The 12,128-nt window shown below is 48.0% G+C and overlaps 1 protein-coding gene across 1 annotated transcript in view; it reads left to right on the top strand.

The window, feature by feature from the left end:
* LOC126319897 (SWI/SNF-related matrix-associated actin-dependent regulator of chromatin subfamily A-like protein 1) overlaps positions 1-12,128 on the top strand; it is a 146,309-nt gene that overhangs the window by 45,835 nt on the left and 88,346 nt on the right. Inside the window, exon 4 of the mRNA XM_049993604.1 lies at positions 8,321-8,427. Coding sequence (XP_049849561.1) covers positions 8,321-8,427 — 107 coding nt within the window. The remainder of the gene's footprint in view (positions 1-8,320; positions 8,428-12,128) is intronic.

Here is a 12,128-nt window from a genome sequence, read left to right as displayed (position 1 = left end):
GATTTTGCCATCTATTGCAGTTCTTCACAGACTTACCTCCTTAGTGCATCTTCAGTGTTGTCCTAATCACCTTTACTCATGGAGCATTGACAATGACTTACACTTTTCCTCTGACAAAACTTTGTATAAATTTCTGGCCATGAATTGGTTTTTCTACTGTCTTTACATCTTGGTGTATTCCTCTTACCTTCTTTGAAACTACAATATTCCTGGGGCTCATGCTCGACAGGAAACTTCCTTGGTCCTCACACATATCTTACCTTGCTGGCTGCAGAATAAAGGTGAAATGCAAATGGCACAAAACTTGTGTTTTATTCAGTTGTTATTATATGGTCCCAAAGTAATAATTATCAATATACCGTAATATTCTGACACAATTTTGGAGAAATTGGTTGGTGTGTTCACTTGCTGTAGGTATGTACGTTTTGCAACCATTGTAGTTATATGATCAGCATTGCATTGCATAACAGATGATGATAAAGATAATGACAATGATGAAGGTGATATATACACAATGTGTCCCAGTTCTGTTAGAATTGCTTGTGTGAAATTCCAAACTGCAATGCTGTCCCATGGTGAGTTACGGTGTTATGATCCTTGAAATTTCAAAAACAGCTGTGTAGCATTGCCATAGCAGGCACCCTGACCATGAATGTAACAGTACATGTCTGACACTCATTGGAAAATTGAAGTGGAGCAGTGAGGCAATATCAAGTTTCTTGAGTCCTCCAGCATTTGTGGATGAGAACTTGTTGAATTCAAAATGAATATCGAGATGAAAATTACTGTTTGCTCCTTGGTGATGACACCCCAGCTCACAGAGTGAAGATTGTGCATGAGTTTCTGACCAGCAAACAGATCACAGTCCTGGATCACTCACTGTATTCACCAGATTTGGCCCCAGCTGACTTTTGGTTATTCCCCAGACTGAAGTTGGCAATGAAAGGACACCATTATGGCGCAGTTAAGGACATCCAAGAAAATTGTATGCAGTACTACATGCAGCTTCAAAACGGGAATACAGTGACAGTTTCAGAACACTTTCAAAATGATTTCATAAGTATTTTGAGTCCAGGAGGACACAATTTCGAATAAATACAGTGATTTGTGAACATAATCCATTACTTTTATTTCCACAAACACAGTTGTATTGGAACTCGGAGACATTTTGTATGCTCTTCAGCACTTTGATTTCTTCAAAATTCATTAAAACTAAACTAAACTCTCCCCCTGTGGGTTTGGGGGTAAGAATAGGCCCACGGTATTCCTGCCTGTCGTAAGAGGCGACTAAAAGGAGTCTCAAACATTTTGGCCTTGTGAGATGGTCCCCTAACGGGTTTGACCTCATTCCTTCTAAATTTTCCGAAGAGCGAGCCGATTGGGGAAGGGCGCCTTACAAGGAGTGATGTGTCCATCATTCATTACCATCTCTAGCCAGGTTTGTCGTCATCGCTTAGCAGTCCCGCTCACCTACCATCTCTTGGGCGTGGATTTGTTCTTGGGTGCAGTTTATTGCAGTCTGCTATGCTGTGTCGCTTTATGCGCCAATGACGATATTGGACTACATCACCTGAAATCCAGCACGGTAGCCAGTCCGTTGTGGTGGGGCCGCCATGTACCCTGTTGGTTGTAGCCCCCTGACTACACAGGGATCGCTCTGCTGATGCCAGCGCCGTTAACTCCCCACGTATGCCAAGGACTAGATGCCTATCTCCTTGGGGCATTGGGACTCCCGGCAATGGCCATCCTGCCAGGTGGTCGTTGCTGAGGCTGGGTGGCGCCCATGGGGAGGGCCCTTGGTCGGAGTAGGTGGCATCAGGGCGGATGACCCGCAATGAAGCGTGGTACATCATCTCTTGCTGGCGGCCAGCCGCCAGCAGTCTCTAAGCGTTCCAGGGCTCAATACAACGCAACTAAATATGACCCCAAATCGTTCCCCTCCCTGGCTACACCATGGGAGGAACGAAAGACTAAGGATGCCAGCGAAACATACTCGCCCCGCTACGTGGTGTGTACGAGAGCTGATGGTGAATCCTTTACATCCATGAAGCCTCAGTTCTTCGTCAAGCACTTAGAGGACAAGTTCGGGGAGGTGGAGGGCTTGTCCAAAATGCGCTCGGGCTCGGTTTTGATCAAATCGGCGTCTTCCGCCCAGTCCCGCCGGTTACTCGATTGTAACAAGCTGGGGGATGTTCCGGTTACAATCACGCCCCATAAGAGTCTTAATATGGTCCAGGGCATAATATTCCATCGGGACCTTCTATTGCAGTCCGATGACGAGCTTCGCGCCAATTTAGAGCGGCGAGGTGTTCATTTCGTCCGGCGCGTACATCGTGGTCCAAGGGATAAGCAGGTTGCCACCGGTGCCTTCATCTTGGCCTTCGAGGGTGATACTTTACCTGAGAAGGTCAAGGTGATGGTCTATCGTTGTGACGTCAAGCCATATATCCCTCCCCCGATGCGGTGCTTTAAGTGCTGGAAGTTCGGGCATATGTCTTCCCGCTGTACTTCCAGCCTCACATGTCGAGATTGTGGACGTCCATCACATCCCAATACTCCATGTGCTCCGCCTCCCATCTGTGTAAACTGCGGAGAGCACCACTCGCCTTGCTCGCCGGACTGCAGGATCTTCCAGAAAGAGCGCAAAATCATGGAGTATAAGACCCTGGACCGCCTGACATACACTGAGGCCAGGCAGAAGTTCGAATGCCTCCATCCTGTTCGAATGACTGCCTCTTACGCCGCGGCTACTACTGTTATGGCCCCATTAGCTCTCCCTCAGACTGCCACCTCTCAGAGCCGGAATGCTACACCTGCCCCCTTGATGGTGGGGGGCACTTCACTCCCTGCTGCTCCTGCACTACCTGCCTCAGGAGCAGCAACCCCCCAACCATCGGGGACATCAGTCCCCACTTCTAAGCTGGGGAAGCCTCAAACTTCCCCGGCTCGAATAGCACGGAAAGGGTCCCTTGGGTCCCTTCCTTCCCAGGTTTCCGCCTCTGGGAAGCGTGACGTCAGCCAATGGAAGAAAAGCAGACCAGCGGCTGGTCGCAGGGCTTCCCGCTCCTCCTCCGTCCCGGAGACTGACTCGCTGGAGCCCTCCCAGCCAATGAAACCCAAGGACCAGAGAGACAAGACGAAGAAGAAGACCTCTAAGGCCAAGGACCACGCGGTGGCATCCACCCCACTGCTCCCTACAGGCTCTGCGTCCGAGGATAAGGTGGAGATCCGGGCGTCCGCTGAGGACCTGGATCTCGCCGGACCCTCAGACACCATGGAAACAGATTGTACTGGCCCTCCATCGGTGGCAGCAGGTGACCCAGTGGCGTGATCTGCCTCCTCGGTCCCTTCACACCTTTTTCGGACATGGACAAAGCGATACTCCAGTGGAACTGCAGCGCTTTTTTCCAACACCTTGCTGAGCTTCGCCAACTCATCAGCAGTCACCCTTTCCTCTGCATTGCTCTACAGGAAACTTGGTTTCCGGCAATGCGGACCCCTGCCCTACGTGGGTATCGGGGTTATTACAAGAACCGGGCAGCTTATGAGAGGGTATCTGGTGGAGTCTGCGTCTACATCCTTAACTCTGTCTACAGCGAATGTGTACCTCTTCACACACCTTTAGAGGCTGTCGCTGTAAGGATGTGGACGCCTCAGCCTATTACTGTCTGCAGTCTGTATCTTCCGCCAGATGGTGATGTCTCGCGTCATGTGTTGGCTGCATTGATAGCACAACTGCCTCCTTCTTTTGTGTTACTGGGCGACCTTAACGCCCATAACCCCCTGTGGGGTGGGGCCGCGATTACTGGCCGGGGTAGAGATGTCGAGACTCTTCTCTCGCAGTTTGACCTCTGCCTCTTAAACACGGGAGAGCCGACACATTTCAGCGTAGTCCATGGCACATTTTCGGCCATCGACCTTTCTATCTGCAGCCCCGGACTTTCACCATCCATCCACTGGAGTGTCCATGACGACTTATGTGGTAGTGACCATTTCCCCATCTTTCTGTCACTACCACAGCGTCACTCTTCTGAACGCCCCTCCAGATGGGCTCTGAATAAGGCTGATTGGGGCTTGTTCTCCTCTCTCGCCACTATCGCACCTCCTTCCCATGACACCATTGATGCGGTGGTTCAGTCGGTCACCACCGGCATCGTTTCTGCGGCGGCATCTGCGATTCCCTGTTCATCCGGGTCCCCTTGGCGGAGGACTGTGCCTTGGTGGGCGCCCGAGATCACAGAGGCGATTAGAGATCGCCGGCGGGCTCTTCAACGCCATAAGCGGCACCCGCCCTTGGAGAACCTCATCGTTTTTAAACAGCTCTGTGCCCGTGCCCGACGCCTTATTCACCAACGGAAGCAGTAGTGTTGGGAACGGTATGTTTCCGCCATTGGCGTACGTACCTCTGCATCGCAGGTTTGGGCTAAGATTAGGCGACTCCATGGCTATCGGCCACCTGTCTCTGTCCCTGGGCTTTCGCTGAATGGAGTGGTGTGTCCTGACTCCGACACGATTGCGGACCGGTTAGCAGCGCATTTTGCTCAGTGTTCCGCATCTACGAATTACCCACTGGCCTTCCGCTCCCGGAAAGAGCGGTTGGAAAGTTGGAGGCTTTCCTTTCACACGCGCCACGCGGAGTCGTACAATGCTCCTTTCAGCGACTGGGAATTCCAGAGTGCACTATCTGCTTGCCCTGATACGGCTCCTGGGCCAGACCGCATCCACAGCCAGATGCTGAAACACCTCTCTGTGAATTGCCAGCGACGCCTCCTAGATGTTTTCAACCGCATCTGGGTTGAGGGTGTGTTCCCGTCTCAATGGCGAGAAAGCATCGTCCTCCCCGTGTTGAAACCTGGCAAGAACCCGCTGGAGGTGGACAGCTACCGCCCCATAAGCCTCACCAATGTTCTTTGCAAGTTGCTAGAACGTATGGTGAGCCGGAGGTTAAGTTGGCTCCTCGAGTCTCGAGGCCTTCTGGCTCCGTCTCAGGGTGGGTTCTGTAAAGGCCGCTCTGCCGTCGATAATCTGCTCTCCCTAGAGTCTGCCGTCCGTACAGCCTTTGCACGCCGCCAACATCTGGTTGCCGTCTTCTTCGACATGCGGAAGGCGTACGATACGACTTGGCGATATCACATCCTGGCGATATCACATCCTGGCCACACTTCATGGGTGGGGTCTTAGGGGCCCGCTCCCGATTTTTATTCAGAATTTTCTGTCGTATCGTTCCTTCCGCGTGCAAGTTGCTGCGTCCCATAGTTCCTCCCGGGTCCAGGAGAACGGGGTCCTACAGGGGTCTGTCCTCAGTGTCTCCCTGTTTTTAATTGCGATCAATGGGGTCGCTGAGGCGGTGGGATCGTCCGTCGCAGCTTCGTTGTATGCAGACAACTTCTGCCTCTACTACAGCTCCACTGGCATTGCAGTTGCTGAGCGCCAGCTGCAGGCCGCTATCCGCAAGGCGCAGTTGTGGGCTGTAGCGCACGGCTTCCAGTTTTCGGCCGCTAAGACCTGCGTTATGCATTTCTGCTGGCGTCGCACGGTTCACCCTGAGCCACGCCTTTACCTTGACGGTGAACCTCTTGCTGTGGTAGAGACGCATCGGTTCTTGCGACTGGTATTTGATGCCCGGTTGACTTGGCTGCCTCATATTAGGCAGCTTAAACAAACATGCTGGCGGCATTTAAACGCTCTCCGTTGCCTTAGCCACACCGGATGGGGTGCCGATCGGTCCACCCTTCTCCAGCTGTATCAAGCGCTGATCCAGTCCCGCCTTGATTATGGGTGTGTGGCTTATGGTTCGGCATCGCCATCAGCATTGCAATTGCCTGATCCCATCCATCACTGCGGGATCCGACTCGCCACAGGAGCATTTCGGACAAGCCCTGTTGACAGCTTACTTGTGGAGGCTGGTGTTCCTCCATTGCGGATCCGGCGCGACTTCTGGCCTCTTATGCTGCCCACGTTTGTAGTTTGCCAGGGCATCCCAACTACCGTCTCCTGTTCCCGCACTCGATCGTCCATCTTCCAGACAGGCGGCCCCGGTCAGGGTGTACGATCGCTGTTCGCATCCGGGCTCTACTGTGTGGGATTGAGTTTTTTCCTCTCCCGCCTGTTTTCCGAGCCAATCTCCGTCTGCCCCCTTGGTGTGTGCGCTGACCATGCATTCGGCTGGATTTGGCACAGGGTCCGAAAGACTCGGTCCCTCCTCCGGCCCTCCGCCACCGCTTTGTTTCTCTCCTTGCCGAGTTTCCCGGATCTGCCGTGGCCTATACCGACGGTTCGATGGTCTCTGGTCGCACTGGTTACGCTCTTACTCTAGAGGATCATTGTGAGCAACGGTTGCTGGCACCCGGGAACAGTGTATACACTCCCGAGTTGGTTGCCATCTATCGCGCCCTAGAGTAAATCCGCTCCCGCTCAGGTGAGTCCTTTGTCATCTGTAGTGACTCCCTGAGTGGTTTACGAGCTCTTGACCAGTGCTTTCCTCGTTCCCGTCTGGTGAAGGCCATCCACGAGTCGCTCCATGCTCTTGCCCGTTGCGGCCGCTCCTTGGTCTTTGTTTGGACCTCAGGTCATGTCGGCATCCCGGGCAATGAGCGGGTTGACACGCTGGCTAAACAGGCAGTGAGTTCACCGGCTCTGGAACTCGGCCTTATGGAGTGTGATCTCCTGTCGCTTTTGCGCCAGAAAGTGCTTGGTGCCTGGGGTGACGAGTGGCGCACCCTGCCCACGCCCAACAAACTTCGGGCGGTGAAGGAGACAACCGGTGTGTGGCGCTCCTCCATGCGGGCCTCTCGGAAGGACTCTGTTGTCCTCTGCCGGATGCGTGTTGGCCACACGTGGCTGACGCACGGCCATTTGTTGCGCCGGGAGGACCCACCGCTATGTCGCTGCGGGGCAGCTCTGACGGTGGTCCACATTTTGGTGGACTGCCCGCTTTTAACAGGACTCAGGCAGACGTTTGCGCTGCCTGATACCCTCCCTGCCCTTTTATGTGATGACGTTGCTATGGCGGACCTCGTGTTGAGTTTTATTCGGGCAGGGGGTTTTTACCGTATGATTTGAGTGTTTGTCCTTTTATTTCCTGTATTGACTTGGGCCTTTGGCCTGTGGTTTTAAACTGTGGGTTTTAATGTCATTTGGTGGTTGGCTTTTCCTTATTTTCGTGGTCGGCCAACCACCTTCACACTCGGTGTGATTTTAGTTCCGTTTGTCTGTATTGTGTCGTCCCTTGTCTCAGTTCTCCGTTTTTAACGACTGACAGTTTTTATTTCGTGTGATTTTATCGTGGAACAAGGGACCGATGACCTTAGCAGTCTGGTCCCTTCAATCCCACACCCAACCAACCAAACTAAACTCCCTCCGAACAGGCCGTGAAGGCCCAACGGGACCGACCGGCCACCATGTCATCCTCGGCCCACAGGCGTCACTGGATGCGGATGTGGAGGGGCATGAGGTCAACGCGCCACCCTCCCGGCCGTATGTCAGATTACGAGACTGGAGCAGCTACTTCTGAATCAAGTAGCTCCTCAGTTTGCCTCACAAGGGGTGAGTGCACCCCGCTTGCCAACAGCGCTCGGCAGACCGGATGGTTACCCATCCAAGTGCTAGCCCAGCTCGACAGCCCTTAACTTTGGTGATCTGACAGGAACCGGTGTTACCACTGCGGCATAATTCATTTAAGTTTGCTTTTTGTGTTCATGAAGTGTGAAGTGATAGGTGATGATTAGTTGAAAAACCGAGAAAGAAAATCAAAATGGATTGACCTTGAGCCTGTTTGTTAGTTTTTGTGTGTAGCATAAGTCTTGTGATTTTTTTCAATAGGTAAAATTTTTGATGTTTGGAAGGTAGTTTAGTTATTTCCAGCAACGAGTATCAATTACCATATACTTGTCTTGGATACTGTCCTTTCTGAGAAGAATAATTCCTTATTAAGGACAATTGCATAAATATCTGACACCAGTCAGAAGTATATCCTGCAGCTTATTTACCTCTTGATTCAGGGCTTAGTGTAAATTTTTCTTCTCGTTAGCAGCTGCACATTCAAATTTTTTTCCCCTATTTGATATATTTCCTCTGATGCTGCAGAAATTTTGGGAAAATCTTAATGGTAGCCTTTAAACAGTATTTTAAAATTGATATTTTGCCAGTTCTACTCCAATTTTTCTTGCTTCGATGAATGTCATGTAATGCTACACCGCCAAAAAAATTTTGTAAGTTTTATATTTTCTTGATTTCATTTTCACTAAAAATAATTGTGAAACCATAAAAGACAATTATTATGTTTGTAGTAAAAACTTCAATGATGATTCTCATGTTTCAGACATTTTTATCTGCACCTCCTGCACCAGTAAATTATGAGATCGACTTGAGTCGAATAGATAAACAATTAGTCGAGAACTTGATGCCATTTCAAAGAGAAGGTATATGGTAAGTTGAAATCGAGCAGATTATTTCACTCTTTAATATAAACTAATATTCACTCGTACATGTATGAAGCACCTAATTTTTTTCCTCTGGAGAAGGAGGGTAACATATAATGTAGGAGAAGATGTAACAAGCTAACCAAGTGATGACAAATAATGTGGAATGATAGGTTTTTGGAAATAAGTCAGATGAAATCAAATACAGAGAGAAGAAATGATAATATTTGTAATTCCTATGCCAGTGACTAATGAGTGTGGAAATATGTGTAATACCTTTGTCAGTAACTAATGAGAGCTGAGTCAGACCTGTGCAGAAAGTAAATAGGTAATTTAAAACTGTTTACCAGACCTGGACTTGAATCAGAATACCTGCATTTTAAATGCATTTTGCAAAATGCTTGATATCCTATTTTGAATTTCAGCCCTGCCAATGGTTTAATTGCTTGATACTGTCGTCATAGTCTATACAGTTATCATGCCAGTACTAAAAGAATTCCATGTCACTGAAGAGGCAAGTTATGATGTATTAAATTTGTGCTGTGATTTTATTATTGTTGATATTATTATTATTATTATTATCATTATTATTATTATTATTATTGCAGTGATAGTGGTACAGCAGCAGTTAGTGGAAAGTATAATCAGAAGTAAAGTACAGGTAAAGACAACTGTAATCACAATTGTAGGTATAGAGAGACAAATAGTTAATTGTTAGAGAGAACTTTTAAGTGCAGAAAATCCAGAAACAGATTCATTTTTATTCCTTGCTGATATTAGAGATTTGTGAATATTAATTGTAAGCATCCAAGTCACTCCTTGAGTGATAAAAACAATGTCACAAAATACTAGCACACAGTATTACTATGCCAACAGTGACACAGTTTCACCCATGCCTTCCCAGCCCGGCAAATGATACGATGATTCCTGTGAACATATTATGACCGATTTTCTTTACCAAACTGAGCTAGTTTCCATCTTTTGTGACTGTCATGTTAGCTACTGGACATTAAACTCTAAAAGATTCTTTCTTTTCTTCAGGAAATCAGATGCAAACCTACTCCATATATCTGTCAAAGTATGATACTATACAGGAATGGGAAGCTACAAGGGTGTAAACAAGAAAATATGTATAATAGTTAAGTCAGATGTGGTATAAGGGCAGTTTGTGTTCTTTTATCTCTCTGTGAAATGCCTTTTCCTTTGTATTGGTCTTGGTCTGTACAAAAAGTTGACAAACTTACCAGTTTTCATTGGAATTTTGGCACCACTGCTCAATTAAGTAGTGTTGTCCTGTGGGGTCATGTGCATATGTTTACAAACACCGCACTTTCAAACATTTTGTGCCAGACACCAGAGGCACTGTGTTATATGTGTTTCAGTTTTATTTAGATTTTCTGTTGCTCAGTTTTGTTGTTATTTGATTATGCTTTTTATATTTTGTATCTTCCATGTATGTAATTAGGTTGTGCATAGTAATGAGATAAATATGATGTTTTTTGTTCCCTGCATGTTATCTGAGATTGAATTGAAAGTGTAGATTGATTAAACAATCCATGGTATTTTTTGTCATCTCCTGCAGCTGCGATCGATAAAGCTGCCATTAATTGTCTGAGGGGCTTTTTGTGTAGTCTGGTTCAATGTAGCAAGTAGATGCAGATTCTAACTGTTGAACAACAGTCTGCACAGCTTCTACTGACAATGTGTTGACTCCCACACAATATACCTGCATAGTATCATTGGATTAACGAGTGCACATGAAAGAGATTTGTAAAATGACTACTGAGTGAGGTGGCGCAGTGGTTAGCACACTGGACTCGCATTCGGGAGGACGACGGTTCAATTCCGCGTCCGGCCATCGTGATTTAGGTTTTCCGTGATTTCCCTACATAGCTGCAGGCAAATGCCGGGATGGTTCCTTTGAAAGGGCACAGCCGACTTCCTTTCCCATCCTTCCCTAATCCAATGAGACCGATGACCTCGCTGTTTGGTCTCTTCCCCCAAACAACCTAACCTGTAAAATGACTGACATTAATCCCATCATGTCACAACTGGCTGTAAGACTACCACCTTTCTGGCCACACAATCCAGCTTTGTGGCTTGTGTAGGTGGAGACCAATTTTTTTCTATTCTTTAATTCAGTGGACATTACCAACTTTGTGCAGGTAGTAAGCCATTAGACTACCAGTACACCGTGGAAGTGCAAGATATAATTACCTCACCGACAGAGGCTAATTACTATGACTGTCTTAAAGCATAATTGGTGTGACGTGTCAGCATCACAGGAAGAGTGAATCTGTCAAGTTCTCACTCAGGAAGATATTGGAGACAGAAAACATTCACATTACTTGCAGCACCTAAGAAGCAAAGTAGATATAAGAACCGTTCCAATATGGAGCAGTCGTTTGCCATCATCCGTCAAAGCAGTCATAGCGTCACAGCCTGGCACACTTCTTGACACAGTAGTGGAGTTGGCAGATATCCAAGACTTGATGACACTAGCTTCTGTCAGCACAATCACCACGTAGTGTGCTGGTGAAACACCAACTGTTTCATGTGTAGGTTATAAGGCCTTGGTGGCCGAGATAGATCTTTTGATTCAGCAAATCGGTGAACTGTTACCTTGACATGACCTGAGCAGTGACAGAGGCCAGAATTGATACTGCTGATGCTCGCATGGCAGATCATTGATGACCTCTTCCACAGCTGGCCCTGAGTAGCAATGTACCTGCTAGTATCACCAGAAATTTGGGAAGCAAGTGTGCAGATGCACAACTTCTTACACCGGTGATCGGGAGGAGGTGTCTCCTCTTATTGCTGATCAGTGTCTCTGCACCTGTTTGTTAGTGATCAGCTGCCCTGCCAGAAATATTTAATACACTGCTCGAAACAACTGTTTGTTCCATGGAGTGGAGACAGCAATATTATGGTCACCAAGATAGTGGTAATATCGGAAGGTTGCTGCAGAGGAGGTTGGTGTTGACTTGTGTTTATTCTACCAAACAAATTAGACAAGTGGTTGGGTTCAGATATTGTAGTGAGCAGGTAGTGCAATGCAACAACAATGTGACTTACCTGAAGCTATGGCATGGAGAGCCATAGGACAGTTGGAAGTGGGAGAGACACAGCTATTGGAGTGTCCCAAAGTGTAATTTCCAGGACCTGGATGTGATTTCAGACAACAGGAACCATTAAAAGAAGCAAGGCTAAGATCGTTCAAGGATAAAGTCAGAAGGAGATGACCGTTATCTCCAGTTAACAGACCGTCGAGGCAGAAGGCTGAATGCAACTCAGCTGCAATGCATCCTCCAGGCAGCATCAGGACACACAATATCAACACAAGCAGTCCGAAATCACCTTCAGGAATGTGGCCTCTATGCATGGAGGCCTATGGTGTGTGTCCCCTTAAAACCACATGACCGTTTAGCCTGCAGAAACTGGGCAGTGGAACATCAGGATTGGAGTCGTAATGCACGGCGCTGAGTGCAGTTCGCAGATGAGTCAAGATTTTGAGTTCAGCCAGACAGTCGTTTCCTCATCTGGAGAGAATGTGGCACTTGGAACAATCCTGCTTATGTGCAGGAAATATCACCATATCATGGTGGTGGACGAATGGTGTGGGCAGGAGTCAGTAGTGGTGAACATACGGACCTCTGTGCCGTTCAGATTGGCACTTTGATTGCTCAGAGGTATAGAGACAACATCCGT

This window comes from Schistocerca gregaria, chromosome 2 (assembly GCF_023897955.1).
Source record: "Schistocerca gregaria isolate iqSchGreg1 chromosome 2, iqSchGreg1.2, whole genome shotgun sequence".
In the NCBI taxonomy this organism is placed as follows: domain Eukaryota; kingdom Metazoa; phylum Arthropoda; class Insecta; order Orthoptera; family Acrididae; genus Schistocerca; species Schistocerca gregaria.
Note: the sequence above shows the minus strand (reverse complement) of the source record. Positions and strands in the feature narration are given on the sequence as shown.